Source organism: Carlito syrichta, unplaced genomic scaffold (genome assembly GCF_000164805.1).
Source record: "Carlito syrichta isolate Samal-C Ts95f unplaced genomic scaffold, Tarsius_syrichta-2.0.1 Scaffold306989, whole genome shotgun sequence".
Classification (NCBI taxonomy): Eukaryota; Metazoa; Chordata; class Mammalia; order Primates; family Tarsiidae; genus Carlito; species Carlito syrichta.
In genome coordinates this window covers 184,552-211,794 of record NW_007251085.1, presented here as the reverse complement: position 1 = coordinate 211,794, position 27,243 = coordinate 184,552, and the positions used below count along the sequence as shown (strand labels likewise).

At 41.8% G+C, this 27,243-nt stretch overlaps 1 protein-coding gene across 1 annotated transcript; it reads left to right on the top strand.

Annotated features, from left to right (window-relative positions):
- SRPX2 (sushi repeat containing protein, X-linked 2) lies at window positions 1-25,896 on the top strand. The gene is made up of 11 exons (XM_008063676.1): window positions 1-367; window positions 2,057-2,268; window positions 6,649-6,729; window positions 16,391-16,582; window positions 18,659-18,835; window positions 19,127-19,253; window positions 19,416-19,537; window positions 21,514-21,693; window positions 22,289-22,422; window positions 24,219-24,340; window positions 25,412-25,896. Exons 2-11 carry the CDS (start codon window positions 2,187-2,189, stop codon window positions 25,590-25,592), a joined length of 1,398 nt encoding a protein of 465 aa, XP_008061867.1. The 5' UTR covers window positions 1-367; window positions 2,057-2,186; the 3' UTR covers window positions 25,593-25,896.
- The last annotated feature ends 1,347 nt before the right edge of the window (window positions 25,897-27,243 follow it).

Sequence of the window (27,243 nt, the reverse complement as noted above, 5' to 3'; positions counted from 1 at the left end):
ACTATACTCACAGGCTTCGAGCCAGTACCATTCACACTTCGCCCTGTTCTGCAAAGCAGACAGACTGAGTTCTTCTAATTCCTATGTTCCTTCTTTCCCATCTCTCTAAAATCCTTCTCTGAGGAAGGAACAGCTATAGCTTTGGGGATAATATAGCTTTAAGGAAACTTTTGGCAGATGCGGACGTCCTAACATCTGGGCAGTGTTAACAGAATCCCGGAGGTCCAGGCAGACCAGGAGTCACTCGTTCTAGGAATGTTAAAGTAGAAGTTTTATTTATTTATTTTTTTCCAACTGATGAGAGGAGCAGAAAGGACGGAGAAAGAGGAGGAGAAAGGAAGAGAGCACAAAAAAACCCATAAAACAGGTAAGATCTGCAATTAACCCCTCCACCACTACACTACCCCATTTCATAACTGTAGAATGGACAAAGAGACCCAGGACATGGCTAGGGGTGGAGGTGGCGGCAGAGGGAGAAGTTCTTTTGTGAAACTGGATCATGTGCTGCTTTTCATTTGTACTGTGACCTGGCTGCAAATACATGTTCCCACTACCTTCTCAGCCCACAGCAGAAGGATGATAGATACCCCAGTGAGTCAAGTTTTCAGTCTAAGAGTGGGGAGGAGCTGGGCAAGTAAGAAGTCACAGACTCAGAGTACTGGGTCTGAAACATGAAAGCCCCTACTTAAGAACAAAGGAAATGGATGGAGGCTGGATGTGGGAGAAGGGACAGTGATAGTTTATCTAGCTGGTCATTGTCCTGGATCTCTGTCTAATCTCCTCTTTCTGCTGCTTTTGTTGCATCTCTGTGCTTTTATCCATCTCTTTCCTTCAACCCTGGCAGATTTTCTTTTCTTTCCAGCTTCCTTCCCACATCTTTCTACTTTCTTTGCCTCTTTCCCGTACTCTCATTTTTTTTTTCTCTATCCCGCTTCCCTGCCATTCTCTAGACAAAAATCTGAAGCCAAGGAGCAATGAATTGGAAAATGAATCTTTGTCTTTCTTGGACTTCACATTTCCCTTAGAGACTCTGGCCAGAATCTGCCATCTTTTTGTTTCTCCATTTCTGGGACTGACTCCTCCCATGAGTATGGCATTTCATTGAAAGTATGTGAGTGAATGGGTGCTTGCTGAAATGTCCAGTGGCCAGTTTATACCAATGGGCAGCAAGTCGTAATACCATCATTTATGAAGTATTTGCCCACTGTGAACCACAAAACTCTCATCCCATTAGAGTGAGGACAGGGCAGGAATTGAGAGGGCCATGGGATCTTGCTTACAATCTCCTCATGGATCTCAGTAGGTTCTCCCCTACCTTGCTGACTTTCTGCTGGCTCAATAGAGTAAAACTAGAAGGTTAGGCTGGACTGGAAAGCCAGAAGCCACTACTAAACCACTAAGCCTCAAAACCCAAAGCTGAGAACAGAGCCAGAGTATAGATACTGCCTGAGAGACTAGAGAAAGGAAAGAGTCAGTGCTGTTTGATATAAAGTTGGTAATAATATTGTCTGTTATTTATATTGATTACTTTCTTATGTGCCAGGTATTAATCTATTCTATAGATGCTATTATTATTCCCATTTTATAGATGAGAAAACTGAGGCTCAGAGAGTTAAGAAATTTGTCCAAGACCCAATAGCTAATAGGTGACAGAATTGGATTTATATATAGATCTGTGTAACTCCAGAGTTCAAGCTCTTAGACCATGTATGCGAATACTTTCCCAGATTAGTGGTTAGGAAGCATTAGTTGAATGGACAAACCCTAATGTCAGCCTTTAGGTCACCAGATTCTCTCCTGGTTCTATGTGACTTTATGTTGGCTTTTTCCTGGTCTTGGTACCCTAATGTCCCTTTCTATAATTTGGACTGCAGAGCATTTGCATCTGATTCCACCAGGATCAATTGAAAATGGATTGTTTTATGTCCTGTTGCTCCTGGGAGGAAAAGGGACTATAAATAAAAAAGTTTTACTTTTATATAAAGTGGAAGAGTCATATGAGGGGAGTAATATAACAGGCATTCATTAATTTTTAAATCTCTCTTTTTCCTCACAGATCTCATATTTCTGCTTCCCCTCATTTTTGGAAATCTATTGGTGACTGACTTCTGAAAGTCATTCTCTTTTGCCCGGGTACTTTAGGCCTCATACGTCTACTCTTGTCTCCCTAACCCTGCATCTCAAGGATGATCAGTCAACTAACTCAAAGAGGAGCACTCTCTCTGCTGCTCTTCCTAACTCCAGCAGTGACACCAACATGGTATGCAGGTAAGTTCTAGGATTTGTTGTCCATTATTTCCAGGAAGGGCAGAGACTAGTCTAGTCTAGACAGAGATGTAGAGAGGGAAGAGTTAGACTACAATGAGAGATCTCTATCATAGATACAGAGAAGAACTATTAAAGGACAATAAAGATGGTTAAACATTGCAACAGACTGCCAAGGGAGGCTTTTGAGGCCCTAACAAGAGCTATTTGAAAATGGACTACAGCAGCACAAAAACAAGAAGATTGAACAACATAGCCTTTGAGACCATTGTCTCACCTACTTCTGTACTCAGTTTCCTAAAAACCACTTTCTAATATGAATTCCTTTATGATTCAAATCTTTATTAATATTAATTCCTTTATGAGACAAATAACCTCGTCAAGACAACAAAAATAGGACTTAGAAAAAATAAGGGAGACAATCTATTCAAGGGAAACAAGAATCCATCAGACTTCCTTCCTTTCTTCCTCCCTCCTTTCCTCCTTCCCTCCCTCCTTCCTTCCTTCCCTCCCTCCCTGACCTTATTTATAAAAGGAGGTTTTTATAGCCCCTTTCTGCCAAAACTGTTAATAATAATACAGATTGCATGATCTTTGTCAGGAATTCCCCAGTTTCTCCTCACTTGTTAATTTACTTCAGACAGAATAGAGATTTCTGGATTCCTGAACATTTAACCCTTTACCCCTGGAGACATAGGGAGCCTAAGAGAACAGGCTCAGTGAGGAGAGGGAAAGGGTGAAGGGAAATAGTGAGGGAAGGATAATGAAGTTGAATACAGAGGTTTTTGATGGGGCCCAGCTGGCATTCCAAGTGCTAAGAATATTCTGTGGCCTGCAGTGTCTGCCCTCACAGGGGCTGGGGGAGTGGGGGAAGGAGACAGGCCCAACCAATGGGGTTAGGAAAATATCCAGAGAAGTGTAAATAACAAACTGCTCCCATCACAGCCACAGTCATTGCGGCTAAAATTTTCCACATGCCCTTAGCTCCTGGTGGAGGCCTTTGGCAGTAACTCTGTTTGTCTGGAACAGCTGCATCAAGCTTTCAAACAAATATGCAAACTTCTTCCCCTCTCTGGCTTAACCTGGCTTTGTAGGGGGTGAAGCACAAGGGCTGACACTGAGATGAAAAAATTCAAGTCAAGCCCTTGGCAGAGTACATGCTGTTTGGGGTTAAAGGAGCCCCAAGTCTCCAGGGGATAATATGCAGCTGTCCTTCACAACCTCCCCTTAGCTTCAGTTCAAAGACCGGAACCTAGCCAAAGACCACAGGACTAAAGGAGTGGAGATTAGACGGCTCAAAGCCCAATTTTGAACACCTGTATGAAATCTCATGGCATGCATGGCCTTTACATTTCCCAGGATGGAAGCCTGAGCTGCTGGAGTCCTGAGAACTGGGCAGTTTTTTGTTTTTTACAATTTAGATTCATTTGAGGTTCTCAGATTCATTTGAGGTTCTCAGAGAGTTGTTTGCAAAGATGGCACTCCCCACCTCCACATGAATCACCAGGGTCACCACTCCTTTTGAGGAGCCCAGGTTAGTAAGGTCTCTGACAGTCCTGCAAATCTGTTCATTCTGCCCTCGTCTATTCTTAGGAGGCTACATGATGAGAGACATTTGAAGTGCCAATGATCCTCTCCTACATTGCTAACTCAGCTGCTGGGCTTGCCTCCATGCATTTGTTCATTCATTCATTCATTCATTCAACAAATATTTATTGAGCACTCTTTATGCATCCAGGACTGTTTTTTGGTTTTGGTTTTTTTATTTGTTTGCTTTTGTTTGTTTGTTTTTCCCACTTCTATACCTTTGTCCTGAAATGGGTATGGCACAAGGAAAGCAGCCAACTGTGGATTCAGGGCGAATCAGAAAAAGGGTCTAGGAATAATCAGCAGGGGTTGGGAAGGGTTAAGAATATACATAAAGCAAAGAATGGGTTAAAAGTACATATTGGCATATCTGTATAGCTCTGGAAGTCAGACTGCATTTGTCATCATAAGTCAAGCATTAATGTGGACCTAAAAATAGTCTTCAACTATCAGACATTTTCAACCATACCTTTGTGAAAGGTAGTGCTTAGAGGGCCTAACCATGCTATGGAGATTGGAGGAACTCAGTAATGTACCACACAGTAACCAATCACTGCTTGATCTAAAGGAACTGAAGAGTGCTGCCAAAGCCCTCTCTTCCATATCTGAAGGGGAACAAGTAGGTAGAGTAATGTAGGGAGTGTGTCCCCTGGTCTCATTCTTATACTTCCACCTCATTGTCCTAACATTTGTAAAAAAAAAAAAAAAAAAAAAAAAAAATATATATATATATATATATATATATATACCCAAAGACAGGCAAAGAGCAGAAACAGAAAGGTTTAAAATGTCAAGATGGTCCAAGCCCATTCCAGTCACAAAGCAAACTTGGCACTAGTACAGTTGCCTCTGCGCTCTGATGGAGACTGTAATTATCTGACTGAATTTTCCTTTCGTTGTCCCACATCCCCTATAATTCTGGAATGATGTAAAATGCTTGGTGGTCTTCAATCCCACACACACAGAGTAAAAAGCAAGATTGCAAGAAAGATTTCAGATTTGTACACCAGCTGGATATTGTCAGAAGCTCTCCCCTAACCACCATCTTTAGTAGAGTGTGTTTGGTGTCTAAGTGTCAAACAGACCTGGGCTAGAATGCCCACACTGCTACTTATTAGCTGGGAGACCTTGAGCAACTCCCTTGATTCCTCTGATCCTGCTTCTTTGTCTGCACATTGGAGAGTTTTAGTAGTATATACTCCACTGAGACATTATGGTGACATAATGAGCTAACATGTGTAATGTTCTTAAACACAGAGTAGAGCTGAGTGATAGCAGCAGTCATTGTTGTCATTGTTGTTGTTAGTGTTATCCAGCCATGGGTCTCTGACACTCCAGTTTTTCCTTTTGGTATACAGCCGTTTGCTCCCTGCTGAGCATTTCTTCACAAGCTAGCTATGTAACAAGAGTGGGAAGATGTAATGCTTTAGGGAATCACACACACATCTGGCCTCCTGCTTACAGGAGCTGTGAGGCTTTAAGGCTAATACTGAACTGAAACAGCTGACAATTTCATGCTCCCAATGAAGAAGCCTCTCATGTGGGAAAAGAGAGAGCAGGGAAGATGAGTCTTAAGGAGAAATAAAGGAAGCCAGAAGAAGAGCTGAAATGGGAAAACAGAAAAGGAAAAAAAGGGGGGGGAAAGCAGAAAAATAAACTATTTTCCCTGGAATGAGGGCAAACCAAAGAGAACATGATTTCATAAGGCAAACTTTCAATTTGATTCATTCCCTAGTTCACCAAGTTGGACTGGTTTCCCAACACCCCACCCCACCCCCACTCCCAGTCTGGGCTTGTGGGAAACAGAGAAGCTTCATCATCTAGCCCTCTGCTCCACCCTTTATTGCAAGGGGCCCTGTGCCTCTTCCCAGAGAAGAGGCAGGCAAGCCTGTGGACTGAGTGTTTACACAGGCCAAAGGGCTTCAGCACTAAAATCCAGCCCTGTCCTGGAAGCACACCCTCTCCTGGAAATGGGGAATTGTCTTCTGACTTCAGCACTGCTGGCTGCCCTATTCCTGTGTGTGCATTAGGGCTCAGGGAGGCTAGAATGAGGGCTTCCAGAAACTTCGCTCTGGAAAGGACCAAGTTGTTTTCCAATTAGTTTGTATTCATGACTGATTTCCTGCCGTCTGGTGGAACATACTGTTTAGTCTCCCAGACAGCTACAGACCTGCCTCCACCAGGGACTGGACCGCTTAACTGGATGGAGGTAGACTAAGAATGTTCTCTAGCTCAGCAGCTCCCTGCTAAAGCTCCTGCTGATTAGAGAGACAGGAAATTTATCCAAAGGACTCTGACTTCTCTGTTCTTCAAATCAGGTCAGAGTGCTCACGAAACTGTTCTTATTTCCCCTTACCTTTTGTGCCATCACTCTCTGGTCTGGCTTTTACCCCAGGAATGGCGATCCAATGGCAAAAAGGCTTGTGCCCTGTAGGCTAGTGGGAGCTTGAGTTATTGTTTTTTCCTCTAAGGACTGTGAGCAGGACTGCCACTAGAAGAAAGACACTGCAACTCTATTTTTCCTCCTACCCAGGACCACAGTCCATTCTCAGAGCTTAGTCATCAGTGTCTCGCCAAGATTCATGTGTTGCATCAATAACATTGGTCATTTAAAATCCAGCTTAATAAATGGTCAAGAAGCTCAATTTTTTTCCATATTTACCCGAGTCCCCACCCAGGACATGGACCACCATGTCTTCAGGAAGACACAAAGATGGATGGGAGGTGGTCGTAATGTTGGGAAGGACTCGAGTGAGAAATCAAGACACCATCTTGATATTGTCTTCTTCATTCTAGGTTCGGGCTACTATCCAGATGAAAGCTACAATGAAGTATATGCAGAAGAGGTCCCACGGGCCCCTGCTTTAGACTACGGAGGTAATCCTCCTTGCTTCTTATGCTTAGAAAGGCTCTATTCTGGTCTTAGACCTAGGCCCTTCCCTGAAGCAGTCTCATCAGGCTTGGCTTATATGTGCCAACAATGCATCACAGGGAATCAGGAGTTGTGATTTCTACTCACAAACTTGGTTACTGACTTGCTGTATGACCTCACTGCTCTAGCCTGAGGGTTACCCATATTATTAAATATTAAGTATTGACTGAGTACTTACTCTATGCCTAATCCTGTGCAAGGTAAGATAGGGTTTTGTTCTGCTTAAGGAGCTTGCATGCTGTTGGGGGAAGGGGGATTAAAATTAGCAGATGTAGGGTAATTAAGTGTGAAGCTATGTGGTAGCAGTAAATGCAATAGGAGTTAAGACAAGAAGTCAGGAAAGGAGTTGTGAAAGATGGCATTCAGGCTAGGTCTAGAATGATGGGTGGGATTTTTAGTACTAGAAAAGGGAAGGGAGGGCATTTGGCAAAGCAGATGGCCAAAGATATGGAGGTAAAAACAAACCTGGTAGAGGAGGGTGCTAAGGAGAAACCAGTCTGACTAAAGGAGATGGAATGTGAAGAGAGTAGTAGAAAAGAAAGTTAAAAAGTGAAGCTAGATTAAGAAAAGTTCTGTGATCCAGGGACCCTTTAAGGAGAGGCAGGAGGACTATCTGTGAAGAATTCTGAATAGCTATTCCTGAATTAAAAGGAAAGTTAGGCCAAATGATAGCTAATATCTCTACCTTTTCTGATTCTCTGTTTCTGTGCTGTGCAAGTCATACAGAAGAGTTTAGTCATTGTGCTAGAAGCTCTAAGGAGCTATCATATGTTTTTGCACAGAAGAGTGACACAGTAAATGTTCATTTCAGAACATTAACCTGGTTATGTTTTTCTGTACAGAAAGCAGGGATGCAGGAGGGTTGAAGCCTGATCCAGGGAGACTCTCCAGGAACCAATTATAGAAATGTTGGCTAGAGATGATTGAGGGTAGTAGCAAAGAAATGGAGAGTAAGGATGAACCCCAGAGATATTTTAAAGAAAAAGATGACAAGACTTAGTGCAGATCTGATATACCAAGGGGCTAAAGAAGAAATTGATGTCTGAAAACATTCCGTCTGAATACCTGGGAGAACTGTGAAATCCTTCTCAGAAAGTCAGCGTTAAAAAAGAAAACTCATTTGGTGAAGATGCCCTATAGGCAGTTGGAAGTGGAAAAATGGAGCTTTGTGAGTCATCAGCTTAGGTGGATGAGCTGTCTGAGGGAGCAGAGGGCCAAGATCAGAGCCTTAGAACACATTTACAGAAACAAGTAGAAGAGACGTGAGCAAGGGAAAAAGGATCAGTGGTCAGTCATGTAGGAGGAAATAAGGGTAGTGTCTTGTCATATTCCAGAAGCCACAGAAAAAGTTTTCAAGAAAGGAAGGGATAAAAGATCAACTGTGTCCAGTATTGCAAAGAGATCAAATTGAGGGGAAATATTTCAATTTGCAATAGGGAGGTAAATGGTAACCATTGAGAAAATAGTTTTAATAGAGAAATGATCAGAGCTTGGGTTCATTTATGCACCTTTCTAGCTACCTTCTACCTATCTTCTTCTCATTGCCAAAGGGTTCACATTCGCTGTCTCTGTCTCAACTAACTCCTAAACTGCCTACAATCTGTTTCCCACCCACCCACAAATCTCCAAGCTGAAATGACATCTCTTGAAGAAAACAGTTCTCTCCCAATGATGAAATCACATGACCTTTTCTTAAGCTTCAGTCTCCTCAGTCTCCTAGTGGCAGTGAGCACATCCCTTTCTTCTTAATCCCCTTTTGTTCCATGGCATATCACTATTCTGATCATAGCTGAAACTAAAAAAGGAGAGGAACTCTCCGGAAGTGACAATAGAGAGAATGAGACTGGGATCTGAACTTTGGACAATACGGATCTGTCTCTCCTGATCTCCCAGACTACATCTCCATCTGCTGCTAGATACTTCCATTTGGAGATATCTGAAGCAAATATCTTTCACCTTGCCTGAAAAATGTTCTACCAGCTGACCTTCCTACTTCTGATAATGGTACCATCATTCCCTTAGTTACTTAGATTTCAACATACCTTAATGTCATCCTCATCACCTTTAACAACCCCTTTTCCCTCATTACTTTTCACCTGTCACCAAGACCTCTCATTTTCTTTTATTAATCCAGTTGCCTCTAACTGGATTCTCTGGCTCATGTTTCTCTCTCCCCCAAACCTAGTGGCCCACTATGACCATTTTTAATCAGAATCTGGCCTCAGTCTAGCTTTGCAGCCTTCTTATCTGTTTCCCCCACATGAAATCTGTGCTTCAGACAGGCTGCTCTACTCCCAACTGTGTCAGCCCACACTGAGCTTTCCCTAACCCATTTATTCTCTCACTGAATATTGATTACTTCCTATGTACATCTTCTGAAATAAATGTTTATTGTCTAGACCACTCATTTGGCCTTCATTATGCACTGCCTCTTTGGTTTACTTTTATTACCCTCAACAAAATAGTTATCTATTTAACAGAAGGAGCTATGTATGTCATACCCACAAAGCCATATAAAAAGTAGATGCTGACCATTGGCATCCTGGGAACAGAAGTCATATTGTGGAGACTATACAGGGGAGAGGTGGGTAGTAAAAAGCAACAGATGCAACAGGTATTTTCACAGGGTCTAGCAGCCCTATCATTAACACTAACCTTCTTCATTGGTTATTTTTAAATGAGCATAAAGCCCTTTAGAAAAATGTAAGCTACATAGTAGCCTTTGTTCTGAGGTCTAGTGTCTCATGGCTCTCTTTGGGACTTGGTCACAGGGCATAAAATGAATTGAGTAAGGTTTTCAATGATGAAGGGGAGGGAGTGGACAGGAAAAGTACAACCTGAGGTCCCAGCCTCACATGTAATATCTTTGTGACCTCATAATCAATAGCACTGCAACTGTAGTGCTTAAGAACTTTCCATAATTTGGGTGGTGTCTACAGATGGCAGTCATGTGTCACAGTCACATGCTCAAAACTCATGCTGGAAACCACAGTATGTTGAAGAGGTAGGAGACGGTGACTCAAGCTCCAGCACTGACTTAGGGAATATTATTCACGGGGCTAGATATTTTACCCATGCCATTTCATTTGATTCTCATAACAGCCCTATGGAACTGATTTATTATTCTCCATTTTACAGATCAGGAAAGTAAGCTCGGGAAAGTTCAATGCAGACTCAGAGTTCAGAGGTGGCACAGCAGGAATTTAAACTCAGTCTGACTCCAAAGCCATGTTCAGTCCATCTCTTTCATCAAAAATATAACTCACTGTTTAAGAAAAGAAGAGCTGGCCAGTTTTTTTAAAAAATCATTATTTTAGAGCACACTGCAATGTCATTTGCTGTATTTTCGCTCATCTTGCACTTTTTGTCATGCCCTTATCCTGACTCCTACTTGGAGGCAGAAGCCTTTTTCTGAAGCTTGCCATCTGCAGGGCTGCTGCTTTCCTCACAGCTTGATCAACCCTGGCAAGCTAGTCATGCTGCCTGAGTTATCTGAAGATAATCACAAAGAAGGCTCTTTCAACTCTGTTGTCAGCACTATCTTTTCTTTATACACCTTAAAAAGAGATAGATGAATAGCTACAGAGAGCAGAGGCCATGGACCTGAGTTCAAATCCCAGCTTCTCCACATTTTGGCTTTCTGACCCTGGACAAACACTTACCATGTGCCAGTCCCTGTGCTATTTATTTTATAAAGGTTTTTTTATTTAAATAAATTGTGTAGTATTTAGAAAGACTTCTAAATATATTGCTAAATGTATTTAAAAAGCAATGGAGGGAACAGTGGGCATAATATGCTACCCAATATATTAAAAGGGGGGAGATAAGAAGCTATACTAACATTTGCTTTATATGCATAAAGAAACTATTAACAATGGTTCTTTGGGAAGGAACTAAGTGGGCGTGAGTGTGGAAGTGGGGGTGGGAGGGAGACATTTTACTGTGTAACTTTTTATGCTTTTGAGGTTTTGAGCCATGTGGCTATATTACCTATTTAACAAGGTCAATGTTTACTTCAAAATAGCAGCCTATTTTATATCTGCAGATGCAGATATTGTGGTTAGAAAGAACATAGGTTTTAGAGCAGACAAAGCTAGGGTTCAAATACCAGCTCTGCCCCTTACTTGCTGAGGGACCATCAGCAAGTTATTTCCTCATCTGCAAAAAAGGGCTAGACACCTATCTACCTCACAAGGCTGTTGGGAGATCTATATGAGATGATGTGTGTGAAAAGGAAACATGTACTATGGTACCTAGAGCACAGTAGATTCTCAATAAAGACTGATATATTTGCTACCAGATATTTTTCTATACAGTATTTTACCACGTTATTTTTATTGATAAATAATATTTTACAAATTTATGGGGGTACATGTGATTGTTACATACACAGAATGTTTAATGATCAAGTCAGGGTATTTGGAGTATCCATCACCTTGAGTATTTATCATCTTTATGTTTTGGTATCATTTCAAGTTCTGTCTTCTAATTACTTTGAAATATACAAGCCAGGCTTGGTGGCTCAGCCTGTAATCCCGCACTTTGAGAGGCTGAGGTGAGTGGATTGCCTGAGCCCGCGTGTTCGAGACCCACCTGGGCAACTTGGCAAGACCTCATCGCTACAATAAATCAAAAAATTAGCTGGACGTGGTAGCACACGCCTGTAGTTCCAGCTACTTGGAAGGCTGAGGTGGAAGGATCGCCGGAGTCCAGCAAGTCGAGGCTGCGGTGACCAGGAGCCGCCACTGCCCTCCAGTCTGGGCGACAGAGTGAGACTCCAACTCAAAAAAAAAAAAAAGAAATATACAAAATATTGTTGCAAACTCTAGTTACCCTAGTCTGCTACCAAACATTAGAGCTTATTTCTTCTGACTGTAAGTTTGTACCCATAACCAAATTCTCTTTATCCCCCCTCCCAAACTCCTCTCCCACCCTTCCCAGTCACTGATATTTATCATTCTACCATGATAAAGTTTTTTAGCTACCATATATGAGTGAGAACATGCAATGTTTGTCTTTCTGTGCATGGTTTATTTCATTTAACATGTGACCTACAGGTCTATCCATGTGGCTGCAAATGACAGATTCTTATTTTTTAAATAGTTAAATAGTATTCTATTGTGTGTATATACCACATTATTGTGTGTATATACCACATTTTTAAAATAGCCAAATTGTATTCTATTGCATGTATATACCACATATATCTGCTGATGGACACTTAGGTTGATTCTATATCTTTGCTATTATGAATAGTGCTGTGATAAACATGTGAGTGCAGGTATCCCTTTGATATGTACTGACTTTTTCTTTGCATAGATACCTAGTAGTGGTGTTGCTGGGTCATAAGGTAGATCTATTCTTAGTTTTTTGAGAAATTTCCACATTATTCCATCGTGGTTGTGCTAATTTACATTCACACAAACAGTGTCTAAGAGTTCCCTTTTCTCTGCATACTCACCAACATCTGTTTTTTTTTTACTTTTTGACTCCTTTTTTTTTTTTTTTTTTTTTTTTTGAGTCAGAGTCTCACTCCATCGCCCAGGCTGGAGTCTTCTTAATAACAGTCATTCTAACTGGGGTGAGATGACATCTCATTGTGGTTTTGATTTGCATTTCCCTGATGATTAGCAATGTTGAACTTTTTTTGTATAACTAATGGTCATTTGTATATCTTCTTTTGAGAAATATCTATTCATGTCCTTTGCCCATTTTTTAATGGCATGATTTTTTTTACTGTTGAATTGAGTTCCTTGTATATTAGTCCTCTGATTGATGAACAGTTTGCAAATATCTTCTCCCATTTGAGAGATTGTCTGTTCACTCTGCTGATCGTTTCCTTTGCTGTGCAGAAGCTTTTTAGTTTAATATAATCCCATGTGTTTATTTTTGAATTTGTTTCCTGTGTTCTTGAGGTTTTAGACATAAAACGTTTGCCTAGACAATGTGCTGGTAAGTTTTCCCTATTTTTCATTTAGTACATTTATAGTTCTGGGTTTTACATTTAAGTCTTCAATCCATCTTGAGTTGGTTTTTGTATATGGTGAGAGATAGGTGTCCAGTTTCAACCTTTCTGCATATGAATATCCAGTTTTCCCAGCACCATTTATTGAAGAGGGAATCCTTTCTTGTAGGTTCTTGATGGCCTTATCGAAGATCAGTTGACCATAAATACGTGGGTGGATTTATTTCTGGATTCTCTGTTCTGTTCCATTGGTCTATATGTCTATTTTTATACCAACACCAAGTTGTTTTGGTTTCTATAGCCTTGTAATATGTTTTAAAGTCAGGTAGTGTGATGCCTCCAGCTTTTTCTGTTCCATACGAATTTTAGAATTTTTTTTCTATTTCTGTGAAAAATAACATTAGTGTTTTGATAGGGCTTGCATTAAATCTGTAGATCACTTATGGAAGTATAGTCATTTTAGCAATATTAATTCTTCCAATCCTCCAGCATGGGATGTCTTCCCATTTGTTTGTGTCCTCTTCAATTTCTTTCATCGATGTTTTATAGTTTTCAGTGTACAAATCTTTCACTTTCTTGGTTGACTTTACTCCTAAGTATTTTATTCATTTTATTTTTGGTAGCTATTATAAATGAGATTGCCTTCTTGATTTATTTTAATCACGTTCTGATTTCAATTTCCCACTGGCATTCTTTAGGTACAGTTGCTCTGCCAGTTAGGAATCTCTTTAACCATATTGTCATCTCTCCTGTATTTCTTCATCTCATCCACATCAATGGCATGAAAAGCATTGTCCCATGCCTCAGTTCCACATAGAGTATCCACCATTTCCCCTGCCCTACCAGTATGGTGACCCTACCCCAAAAAAGAAATGAGGTCAGTCAGGAATTACTTGTTCCTGAGGGCTCCTGGTGATCACTAATTCTCTAACTGCCATAAGCCTTACATTTAAATACGCTAGAACACTATGCTACTAGTGCTGTCAGTGTCACCAGACTACAGTTCCCACAGTCTTCCCTCTTTATTTGAAAATTGAGATTGTGATTGCCCTTTTCCAACCTTCAAACATTTTAACTTTATGCCAAGATTCCCCTGGGTCAGAAAATTTGAACATATTTACAATAGCTGGGGCATCTCCTACTATCTGAGCATTTATCCTGAGCTTTTATTTTCCTTTACCATTCTTGTTCTACACATTGCAGTCTGATAAGTGTTTTCCTTGAAAGATTGTGGGAAAGAAATAGAACAGAAGTGATTGCTGAGGTCCCAGCCTTTCAAGTAATGTCTTTGTGATATGTGTCATGCCCTTATAATCAACAGCTCTGCAATTATAGTTCTCAAGAGACTTTCTGTAATATGGAGATGGTGTCTCCAGATGGCAGCTGTGTGTCATTTTGCCCCAGGCTGGAAACTAATGCTGAAAACCCCAAGCAAGGTGTTGGTTGAAGAATAGTTTTCTCACTGTCATCTGTATTCGTTCTCCAGTTGCACTCGGGCAGAGAGGCTCAAGTCTTTCTTTGTTCCTTTGGCTCCTCATCTGCTTTATTAATTTCAAAGCACCCTTTTTTGTCCCTTAGGATTTGGGAACCGAATCAGCTCATATGGGGCTTTAGCCTTCCCAACCCTAGGCTAACAGATCTGTGCCATTCCATGTACACATCCTTGAGCAGGTGGCTTTCCATTTGTTTATACGTGTCCCTTTAAACTCTGAACCCACTAAAGAGTCATTTATTTTGTGTAAATAATGAGGTATCTTTATGATGCCTTTATGACTTAATGGCCCTATAACCCTTTGTGCTCAGTACTGAACTGGGATCAGACTTTCCATTCCTAAGCAGCTTTCTTTGATTTCACATTTCCCTCCTCTCCCTAGTTTACAGTTTTGTGTTATTTTAAAAAATATTTTAAACTTACATACAGTAAAATTCACTCTTTTTGGTATACAAGTCTGTGAATTTTGACAAATACATAGGTAACCACCACCACCATGAGAAATAATTCCATCACCTCAGAAACTTGCCCAGTGCTGACCCTTTGAGGTTATATTCTACCTCCACCCCTAATCTCTGGCAACCACTGATCTGTACTCTGTTCCTATGTTTTTGCCGATATGTCCTTATATTTTTGTCATATAAATGGAAGTCTACGGTGTGTAGCATTTTTGAGTCTGGTTTCTTTCACATCACAAAATACATTTGAGATTCATCCATGTTGTTGCATGTTATCAGCACTTCATTCATGTGTATGAATAAATCACAGTTAATCATTCACCCATAGAAAGACACTTGATTTGTTTCCAGTTTTTGGCAATTATGAATAGAGTTACTTTAAATATTTGTGTACAGGATTTTGTATGGACACAGGTTTTCATTTCACTTGGGAAAATACCTTAAAGTGGAATTTCAGAGTTATATTGTAAGTGTACCTTTTTATATGAAGGTATGATGTTACCTTTATAAGAAACAGCCAAAATATTTTCCAAAGTGGCTGTACTTCTGAATTTCTGGCAGCAATGTATGAGAGTTCCAGTTTTCATCTTCACAAGCACTTGGTATTGCCAGTTTTTTGGTTTTTTTTTTAGAGTCTAGATATTCTGATGGGCATATAAATGGTATCTCATTGTGGTTTTAATTTTTATTTCTCGCCGGGCTCGGTGGCTCAGCCTGTAATCCCGCGCCTTTGGGAGGCTGAGGTGAGTGGATTGCCTGAGCCCGCGGGTTCAATACCCGCCTGGGCAGCGAGACCTCATCTCTACAATAAATCAAAAAATCAGCTGGGCGTGGTAGCGCATACCTGTAATTCCAGCTACTCGGAAGGCTGAGGCGGAAGGATCGCCGGAGCCCAGCAGGTCCAGGCTGCGGTGGCCGGGAGCGGCCACTGCACTCCAGTCTGGGCGACAGAGTGAGACTCCAACTCAAAAAAAAAAAAAAAAATTTTATTTCTCAAACAACTAATGATGTTGAACATCTTTTCATGTGCTTATTTGCCATCAGTATATCCTCTTTGGTGACATGTCTGCTTATATCTTTGCCCATGTTCTATCTGGATTGTTTGCTTTTTCACTGTTGAGTTTTGAGAGTTATTTCTATATTCTAGATACTAGTCTTTTGTCAGATATATGGTTTGCAAAACATTTTCTCCCAGTTTGTAGCTTGTCTTTGATTTCTTAATAGTGACTTTCACAGAGCAAAATTTTTAACTCTAAAAAAGTCCAATCTGTTGGTTTTTCTTTTATAAATTGTACTTTTGGTGTCATGTCTAAGACTTTACTTCTTTACTTAGATCCCAGAGATTCTCTTCCATTTTTTTTAAGTCTATGATCCATTGTGAGTAAATTTTGTAAAAGGTATTAGACTTAGGTCAAGGTTTTGTTTTTGTTTTTTGTTTTTGTTTTTGTTTTTGTTTTGTTTTGTTTTGTTTTGCATATGGAAGGACAACTGCTCCAGCACTATTTGTTTGAAGGTTATCTTTCTTCCACTGAATTGTTCTTGCACCTTTGTCAAAAATCATTTCAACATACTAATGTGGGTCTATTTCTGGGCTCTCTAATCTGTTCCATTGATCTACGTATTTGTCCTTTTTGCCAACACTACAAAGTCTTGATTACTGTATTTCTAGCTTACTTTTTCTATTACTACAGTCCCCCGGTGGTGTTATACATTAAATATCCAGGATGGAGAAGCCACATGCTACTCACCAAGGGGAGGAAATTATCACAGTAGCCTGGGCACACGTTGTGAGCTCTCCTGTGACCAGGGCTTTCGACTGATTGGACGGAAGTCTGTGCAATGCTTGCCAAGCCGCCGTTGGTCAGGAACTGCCTACTGCAGGCGTAAGTTATGTGTGTGTGCACGTGCTGATATGTGTATGTGAGAGAAGCCAGTCAGCTGGCCAGCCAGCCACTAAGGGTATATGCCCTTTTATCAAGTGCAACAAGCCCCCAACAAGGCCTTTCCCCATCTTAACATTCTAATTCATTTTCTCTACCTATAGTTACTGTCCAAGCAATATGGGCATTTAAGTAGCAACCAGCTCTTCTGACTCAGAGTCCAGGAGTGCAGGTAAGGAAATAAGGCTTGGGCCTGAGACTTGACGTGGACCTGGGCCTTCTTCTAGAGCTCCTGAAGATGTAAGGCCTCAGACTTTTTCCTACTTGTGATCAACTGCTGTACTTCCTGGCCTATAGCTTTAGAAGTCATTGGCAGTGAAGTTATGAGTTATTTTTAATTTTCTTCTGAAGGTCAGAAGGAGAACCCCTAAGGCGAGAAGGAGGATGCTAATACGCATACATTCCAAATCATGTCCCCCTTCAGCTTCCAAATCACTACCTCTTATTCAAGTTCCACAGTCATTTAGCAGCTGAGCTTTGTCTTTCTATATGTCCATGGCCCAATACCATTTCTAAGACACTCATGTGTGCAAGACCCTGTATTGGTCATTTTGTAAGCTTACTCAATTCCTCAAGTACTCCCAGACTGCTTATAGACAAATGGAATAGAAACACAGATGTGTGCACATGACACAGATGTGTGCACATGACTGCTGTGTAACTGCATGCAGAAGTATTGAGAATTCAGAGATAAATGGGGCTGGTCAGAGAAGATGCTGTAAAAGAGAGGAGAAGCTTGATAGCCAGAAAGAAGACAGTCACCACACCCCTCTAGGTGATTGGAATTAAGTTGTTTCAGGACTTAGGCCCAATTATTTCCCAAATGAATTAGAATTGGCCTGACAAATTGAAAAATATAAGGCTAGAAATTATAGGTAAACATAAAACCAAAGAAAAGAATGGAGACATACATATTTCCAGGTACCTAGAATGAGTTGAGTGCTACATTTGAGCACTGAATCTAGCTTTGGCCTTCCTCATAAGAGATAAAAGGGCAAACGCTTTGGAACTCTCATTTTTCCTGTTATATAATACTAAGTAAACAATTTCATCTGAAGAGACAAATCTTTTCAATTAATCCTGATTTCAAGAAGGTTATTTTTGCATAGGTCTCTACATAAAGAATACTGGGAAACAGAAAAGGCAGTAATCTTCAAATCTGGTTTAGCCAAGAAGCAAAATGAACCTAACATATAAATCTTTATTCAAAGCTTAACAATTGAAATTATGCAGGATTAGAACTTAGACAACCTAAAGGAATGTATGGCCTACTTCTCTCAAATATCAGCTAACTCAAACAAGACTGGTAAGCACATGTTCACAATTAATTCATGGTGGCAATTTCCACTTTTTGGCATGTGTGGCATGTTTACTCATGCATTCCTCTTTGATCAAATACCACCACACCTGGCCCTCCAGGCACTGGTCTGACTTGTATTCCTACCCGGACAGAGAGCATACCACTTTGGCATGTAAGTGAACCTCAGCTGAACAGTGCCTGTGGGCACACCAAAATTATACTCAAAAAGGAACTTTGAACGTGCTTAAGGGTATCTAGCATTTGAGGAAGAGAGGAAAACTAACAGTTGCTGAGGCCTTAAATGGGCCCACAGGTTTATATACATTGTCTCTTTTAATCTGCACAACAGTTCTATGAGGTGTCCACATTTTAATGATGAAAACACTGAGACTCAAGAGAGATGAGACAACTTCTTCAAGTTACAGAGCTAGTAAGGGGTGCAGTCGGGATGCAATCTCAGGTCTGATTTTTAAGTTCACATGCTTGAACAAGCAATCTACTTCTTGGAGACCCCCCAAGAGTGCTACTGTGCTTTATAACATAAAAATACAAAGATAATTAGGGGAAAATGCAGTTAGATACAAAAATGTAAGGGCAGTTTGGGTAGGCTTTCTGCATTTCAGGCTGTCTCTGATATGCGTCTCCCTGTGCTAGATGCCCAGGTATCACCTCCAGATAGTCCTCCAGGCCACTGAACTTTCCACTTGGTTTTCTCTTAGAGATGAGATGCCATGCACTGCCATTCATCACTAGTGGCACTTACACCTGCACAAATGGGGTTCTTCTTGACTCCCGCTGTGACTATAGCTGTTCCAGTGGCTATCACCTGGAAGGTGATCGCAGCCGAATCTGCCTGGAAGATGGGCGATGGAGTGGAGGCGAGCCTGTATGTGTAGGTAAATGCCAGTTGCTCCCAGTTGTCCTGCTGCAAAGAGCCACCCTAGCATTATAGCCACAAAAGGCATGGAATTCTTCCCATAGAAGGCACTCCTGTACTCTGTGAGGGTGACACCTGGGCATATGCCTAACAAAATGATTGTTTCCCCTGGAACTGAGCTTTTTTCCCCCATTTCCTTGAGCACCTTAAACTTCTTACCTACCCAATGTTGTATAGTATTGCTTTGATGGGTTCCCTCCAGGGAAGTCAGGGGGCCCATGAGTCGGCACTTGATTTTCAACCTTGGCAGACATAGATCCCCCCAAGATCCGTTGTCCTCACTCACGTGAGAAGATGGCAGAGCCGGAGAAACTGACTGCTAGAGTATACTGGGATCCACCCTTGGTGAAAGATTCTGCTGATGGTACCATCACCAGGTGAGCCTGATAATGGGTGCTCCTTCTGCCTCCTAACAGCTTCTCCCAGTCCCTCAGGCTGCTCACACTGAAACTGTACAGGCTGAGGCTACGGTGAGGATGTGCTTCAGACCTCAATTCTGAGTCTCTTTCCTCATGTCTCTTTCACCCTGTTCCATGCAGAGTGATACTTCGGGGCCCTGAGCCTGGCTCTCACTTTCCTGAAGGAGAGCATGTGATTCGTTACACTGCCTATGACCGAGCCTACAACCGGGCCAGCTGCAAATTCATTGTGAAAGTACAAGGTCAGAAATAATTTGTTCATTTTCACATTGTTCATTATTCTTGCTCTATCTTGGCCTTCTAGAAACCCACCACAACCCTCTTCTCTCTAATGCCTGAAACAGACACATCTCATTTATACCAGGAAAGGGGAGAAAAAAACAAGTTCACCAAACAGACTCATTCAGGAAGCCTATATTACATGTGCATACGCATGTTTCTGAAATCTTGACTCCTCAACAAAACTTTCTAGAGAAATTCAGAAATCTAGAGAAAATTCACAAAGATATTTTCTCTGTTTCTTTTTTTAGACTTCAAATTTATCAAATCTAATCAGCCTTCATTCTCAGTCATTCACCTCTGCTGAAATTGGTGGTGTTGGCTGCCTGATTCTTCCTCTTTGCTCTGTGCCGTATTGTTTTGTTTTGCTTTTCTCATTATAAAAATAATTCATGGGCCAGGCGTGGTATCTCATGCATGTAATCCCAGAATTTTTGGAGGCAAATGCAGGCAGATTGCTTGAGCCTAGAAGTTCAAGACCAGCCTGGGCAACACAGCGAGACCTAGTATCCACAAAAATTAAAAATAAATTAAAATAAATTAAAAATTAGCCAGGCATCGTGGCACACGCCTGTAGTCCCAGCTACTTGGGATGCTGAAGTGGAAGAACCACCTAAGCCCAGGAAGTTGAGGCTGCCATGAGTTGTGATCATACCACTGCACTCCAGCCTGAGTAACAGAGAATCTGACTCAAAAAACAAAACAAAACAAAAAAAATCCATACTGTTGTTCAATATTTAATAAATAAATATACAAAGGGAAAAAACTATCACCCCATCATCCAGAAGCAATTGCTAATAACTTTTTAATGTTTTCCTTCCAGTCTTTTTTCTATACATACTTTAAAAAATAGTTATGATTCACAATAATATATTTTTGGAAACAATCAAATGACTAATAATAAGGATATAGTTAAATACCATGTAGCATGAAAAATAATGATTTGGAAGAATAATGGCACAGAAAATGATGTCATCAAGATGGCAGAATAGAAAGTCACAGCCCTCATTCCTCCACAGAAACACAGATTTAACAATGATATAAGTAACAAAATACTTTTATGAAAAGTCTGCATTTCAATTAAGAAGTTGTAGTACCCCCAGATAAGCACCAAAAAATAAAATAAAAGTAGTTATAGGATTATAGTTTATATCCAATCATGGATCATCCTTCTTCACTTTTTATTAAAACAAAGTAATTTTCCCATGTATTTAAAGAGTCTTCAGAAATATTTTAATGACAGCATAAAATTGTACCCTAAGAATATATCATAATTTGCTTGAGCCTTCCCCCACTGATGGGAGACTTATTTCTGCCATTAAAAGTAATTCTGCAAGGTCATCTTTACACAGGGTTTCCATAAAGTTTGGAGACATAGATGACAATGTTTTCATTTACGGACTGATAGTCTTTTGATAACAATATGATATTCACCTGTGTTTCCAAACTTTATGAATCTTTGTGTCCATTTCAGATTTAATTCCTTTTTTTTTGTGGTGGGGTCTCAGCTCTGTCACCCAGGCTATAGTGCAGTAGCACAATCATGGCTTACCACAGCCTGGATTCAAGTGATCCTCCTGCTTGTCTTCCGAGTAGCTGGGACTACAGGTGTGTGCCACCATGCCCAGCTAATTTTTTAATTTTTTGTAGACATGAAGTCTTGCTATGTTACTCAGGCTGGTCTTGAACTCCTGGGGTCAAGCCATTCTCTAACCTTGGCCTCCCAAAGTGGTAGGATTACAGGTGTGAGCCACCACACCTGGCCTAGTCTTAATTCCTTAAGGAAAGAAAATTCCAGCTCCAGCCCAGGTATTAGAAACATAGAAAAGTCATTTGTTCTGATCATCTGAACAGTCTCCTGGCCTAGAATAGGAATTCTCTTCACCTTTCCTTCCTATGAGAGACACTATGATCCCTAATTTGAGCTCTTCCCTGACAGTGAGACGCTGCCCAACTCTGAAACCACCACAGCATGGCTACCTCACCTGCACCTCAATGGGGGACAACTATGGTGCCACCTGTGAATACCACTGTGATGGTGGTTATGAGCGCCAGGGGACCCCATCCCGAGTCTGCCAGTCCAGTCGTCAGTGGTCAGGATCACCACCTGTCTGTACTCGTGAGTGAAACCAGAGAGTGGGGAGAATGCAAATGTTGATCCTCCTTTGCAGGATTCCCCTCATGGCACAGGGCCCAATAGCAATGTATATTATGTCAGAATGGGGAGTTCTGAGATGTGTCTATTTTAAGGGTCAACATTCACCCATAGAATACTCCTAGAAACAAAGAACCGAATACCACATGTTCTCACTCATAAGTAGACCTTGAACGGTTATCATAATACTATAAGAAAGGGATTGGCAGTAGTGGGAATCTGCCTGGGAAAGGGGGAGCACACCTCAACAACAAGGGTGCCTGCATAATGACCAATTGTATACCTAACCCTGAATTGTACCCTACATCTTTAAAATAAAAAAATTGAATGTGAATAAAAGCAAATAAATGGTTCCAGTAAAAACAAACAAAAAAAATACTCCTACCCCAAGAAGAGGAGTTTAAATTTTCCAAGCATTCTTTCAGGATTTCCCCTAAGGGAAGGGAGAATAACCAGAAAGGGTTAACTTCAAGGACTGGAACGCCTTAAGATGTTAAGTTACCCAAGCTGGGATGAAGGAGAAGGCCATACCCTGACTGGGCATCTGCTTCTGCCCTAGCTATGAAGATTAATGTCAATGTCAATTCAGCTGCTGGCCTTCTGGATCAGTTCTATGAGAAACAGCGACTCCTCATCATTTCAGCTCCTGATCCCTCCAACCGATATTATAAAATGCAGAGCTCGATGCTACAGGTGAGACCCATTCCCTTAATGAAGGCTTAGCTCCTTTACATGCCCCTCTTACTTTTTCCAAATCAGAGTTGCTCTCTGCAGCACAAACCCTACCTCCTCAAACTTTTTGTGATTAGCATTTGATCAGTTTTACCATAGACATATTTAGCATATTTTAAAAACTGCTTTGTTTTTACTGAAAAGGCAATAAGGCCAATGGAATGGTGGATGTGATTTGCAGGGGGCTGGGTGAAGGTTGGGAAGGGAGTGTGGCAAAGCACTCTGAAGAGATTTGCAAGGCAGTGATGATCAAATGTAATTGTTGACAATTACCCACATTTGTCTTAAAGAAATAATAGCTATAATGCTATAATAATGTTATGTAGGCACCAAGTACTGACCCATGGACTTTACATATACTCATTCAATTCTTACAACAACCCTTATGAAGTAGGCACTACCATTATCCCGATGATGAATAGGTGAGGAAACTGAGGCATACAGAGGTTAAGTGATTTGCCCAAGGTCACTGGGTAGTAAGTGGTAGAGCTCAGATTGAATCCAGGCAGTCTGGCTCCTGGATCTGTATTCTTTAACCACTACCAGTAGCAGAAGAGAGGGAAAAGTGTCGTGATATCTCAAAATAAAATAAGAGAGTTGCATGATGATTTTTAACATAAGAAGAGATACCTAGCCAAAGCCACTGGTAGGGGAGAAAGAGGTAGATAGAACAAAATAGATATGACCATGAGGACTTGAAAAAATAACAGGCTAGGATGCTGAAGAGAATTCATTGTGTGCTGACAAGACTAAGAGAAGCAGCTCTAGGGAGCTGCAAGGGGCTGGATACTCACATAAGAGGAAAAGCTACCCAAGTCAGTATTCAGAGGTCCATGATGAAAGTAGTTTTATCAAAAAAATTAACCCTGGGGGGTCCAGACCAAAAAGCACCTCATCCCTCCAGAGATCTAAAAAAGGCAGACAAAGGCAACAGCTCAGTTAAAAGCAAGGAAGCAAGAACAAGAACAGAAACCAGTGAGGGTTAGTAGAGGAGGAGCTCAAAGATGAAACAGGGATGGGGCACTGGGGAGGATTCAATGCCTCTTTAAGTCTTGCCCTGGTAACTGGCTAACAGGTGATACTGCAAGATAAGGAAGGACAGAGAGCCAGGATAGAGTTGCAGGGTGTGCTGCCCTGTGCAAGGAAGGCAACAAAGGACAATGAAAAGAGCACTGGGCACTATTTTGGGGAAATCCTGGAGACCAAGGGAAGGCTCTGGCCATGTAGCCTAGTGGTAAAGACATCAACCCTCAGTTTGAATCTTGGCTGGGCATCTTATTGTCATGTGAATTAGGGCAAATTACTTTCTCCTCTACAGAAGAATGACACTACCTAGATTGTTAGGGACGTTGTGAGGATTAAGTTTGATTATTTGTACAAACAAGTAGGTGTGTGTATTTAATGAACAATAGCCATTATTATATCACATTCCCCATCCATTATGCACTTATGTAGCTTAAAATCTATGCAAAGCTAAGCAATGATTATATTCCTGCAATTTAGTCAATGCATTTCTCTTGTCTACCCCACATTGTTGGTTTCATACACTTCAGTACTATGAAGGAAACACTGTTGGGGCAAGAACTTCAGGAATGACAGAGGGAAAGTGTTGATATAGACCCCACAGTGTGACCGTGTGATCATTGCAGGAGAAGCCGCTCCTTTTCAGCCTCATGTGGTCCCAGGAGAAATCATCCAGGTAGCCTTAGGTTAGAGTGCAGTGGCCCATTCCATGAAATGTTCTTTCCTCCTCCCAGCAATCCATCTGTGGACTGGATCTGCGGCACGTGACCATCATCGAGCTGGTAGGGCAGCCACCTCAGGAGGTGGGGCGCATCCGGGAGCAACAGCTGTCAGCCAACATCATCGAGGAGCTCAGGTCAAGGCTGGGAAGCTGCAGGGCAGGGTTGGGCAGAAATTCTAGGCAGATCACTGGCCACAGCGAGAGTGTGGGAGAACCAGCAGATACTACTCTTTTGGGGGCACCCTGCATTTGAACTCTTGTGAATGTATTAGGTAAGACCAGAGAAAAGTTCTTAACTCTGGCAGGACATCAGAATCAAATGGGGGCTTAAAATACAGATTATCAAGCTCCACCCTAAACCACCCCAGGAACCTGCTTTTACAAAGGCACCTTGGGTGACTCTGAAGCACAGCCAGGGCTGAGACAGTTCAACCCAAACTTGACTCAGACAAACCTCCGATCCTATTGCCTTCTGGCCTCATCTATCTGCCTTCATTCTCCAGAGTGAAAGGCATCTTTAGGCACTGAAATGTGAATCATATCCACCAGCTCCTGGGGGGAAAAAAGGCTATAGGTGACAGGTGGTAAAAGTTGACTTTTCTCATTAACCTTCTAATGCCATCTCACATACTCAAGGCCAATAAAGCCATCACTGTTCTCTTTTCTAGAAACTATATCTGCCTCTAGGGCTCAGTGTCAGTGGGGACAGAAAGATTTAGTCCCAGTTAGAGGCTAGAAAGCACCCAGTGGAAGAAGACTGCAGACTTGCAGCCACAGATTAGAAGAATTAACTATGTGGTATTTATCAACCTCAGGGCCACCATGTATAATGTGCATACACACCATGGTGTCTGTGACGGGTGCCCCCTGGAGTTATTCTGTGCAGCCTGCATAGCCACATGTGATAATAGTCCTGCTTAAAGGGGCTTACAACTTTAACACAAAGTAATAACAAAGCTGCCCCAACTAGGGTGAGAAAGGGATAGCTTAGCAGAGCTAGACATGTAGGGGTAGTAAGACAAAGGTCCGAGCACAGAAAAGCAAAGAGACTTGAGATGGGGAGTGGAGGAGATAGGGACCAGAGGTGGGGTAGGAAAGGAATTAGTCCATCAGTGGAGCTGGGGAAGGTCAGCAGGTAGCAGAGCCCAGTAGGATGGATGCCCAGATAAGGCCTCACACCTCCCTGGGCTACTCTACTCTCTCCAGGCAATTTCAGCGCCTCACTCGCTCCTACTTCAACATGGTGTTGATTGACAAGCAGGGCATTGACCGGGAACGCTACATGGAACCTGTCACCCCTGAGGAAATCTTCACATTCATTGATGACTACCTACTGAGCAACCAGGAATTGATCCAGCGCCAGGAACAAAGGGACATATGCGAGTGAACTTGTACCAGGGCATGATTGAGGTCAAGAGAAAAAGCTCCCCTAGTTAGCTGAAACTAGAACCTAATTAAAGGAGAAAATGGTTTCCTACAGTTCTAGGGATAGGACTCTGGTGTGGGTGAGGTGCGCCAAATGCTTCGATGTTTCCAGGCACCTTTTTAGGGCTGTGTAATCATTTCCCTAGAAGTTAGGTAGAGACTGAGGACAGGCACTGGGCAGTGGGTTTGGGGTAAAAGGCCTTCCTTTCCTAAACTGGTCTTTTGCTCAGCTCTCCAATGTCTTTCAGATAAGTAAATCCTAAATTTTTCGCTAACTGGTTGTTTCAAATGGTTCCTCTACCCTGAGGTGGCAGCAGAGGGCAGCACCATTACAACAGACAACCAGGACACTTGAAGCAAGTATAGCTGGATTTTACTTGTAAGTTAACAATATCATTGGTTTGCAGGGAAGGGGAGTAGCTACAAAGCCTTCTTGAAGCTGCTTGTCATTTCATCTTCTAGGGCATTGGACTGCTAGTGTTAACTGAACCACTGCTTTCCCCGAAGAGTTAAGAAAACTCTGCAATGGGCAGGAACTTGGGAAGACATGTCCAGTCAGAACAGAATGCTCTCTCTTGGCCCCTGGCTCATAGGCAAGAACCCCTTCTTCCTGAGCCCTCCAGTTCCCACAGCAAAAGACAGATAATGCTCTCCCTTCCTTAGGGAAGTACCCCAGCCTGTTATCTAGGAAACCTCAAAACCACCACTGCAGGTCGTGGGAAAAGAAAAAGAAAAACAGTCTCAGCCTCATGTATTAGCTTCTTCAGACATCCCTTTTAAGAGATGAGCATAGGGCAGGTAGGAGCTACAGCAGCACAAAGTCAGGCCTTAAGAACCAGGCCTCAAATAAATTTAAGGAATCACACACAAATCCCTGTTCTGAGTTTAGTCCCACTCGGTGGTATGCCAGTGTTTGAAAGAAAAGTGTTCTCCTCCCTTGCTGCTGAGGGTTTTCCATGGTACATTCATGGAACCCAGAGCTGTAGTTAAGACTCAGAAGCCTTTCCTCTTCAGTTTTGCCCGGAGGGTCATTAGTGGAAAACTAGATGGAAGAAGGAAGCAGGCTGGGTGGGGAGGCAGAGCGCAGAATGCTCGAGCCTCACTATGTGCCAGGTGCTGTTCTAAACACTCTATTGATTGACTCGGAAGTCTTCACAAGGACCCTTTATAAGGTAGGTACTCTTATTAACCCCATTTTACAGATGAGGGAATTGAAGTTCCACAAGGTTAGACAATTTGCCTAAGATCAGCCAGCAAGGAAGTGGCAGAGTCAGGATTCCAACACCAGCGGCCTGGCCCCAGCCAATGTTCTTAGACATTATGCCATATTGCCTCTCTTCTTTTTCCATTTAAAGACAGCTGAAAGCCCCAAGCAAAGAGGACAATTCCTTCTTCTACAATTCCACTCAGACACAAGACTCAGAGTGGGCCCAGGAGGAAAGAAGGAGATAAAAGGCTCTCAACCCAAGAAAATTCACACTTTAAAGTAGAGTGATGGGACATAAATCATGAGCCCAGAACATATGGAGGTAGCAGTGAGTTGGAGAGAAACTGTTTCCACTGGGTTTTTAGTGAAAATCTCATCTTTAAAATGCAAAATAAAAAGTCAGAGA

Excerpts from the sequence above, each read along its gene's own strand:
- SRPX2 (XM_008063676.1), top strand. The coding sequence starts at position 2,187 with ATGATCAGTCAACTAACTCAAAGAGGAGCACTCTCTCTGCTGCTCTTC. Across the intron at positions 19,538-21,513 it reads ATTCATTGTGAAAGTACAAG|TGAGACGCTGCCCAACTCTG; the intron begins GTCAGAAATAAT and ends CTTCCCTGACAG. Across the intron at positions 24,341-25,411 it reads AACATCATCGAGGAGCTCAG|GCAATTTCAGCGCCTCACTC; the intron begins GTCAAGGCTGGG and ends TACTCTCTCCAG.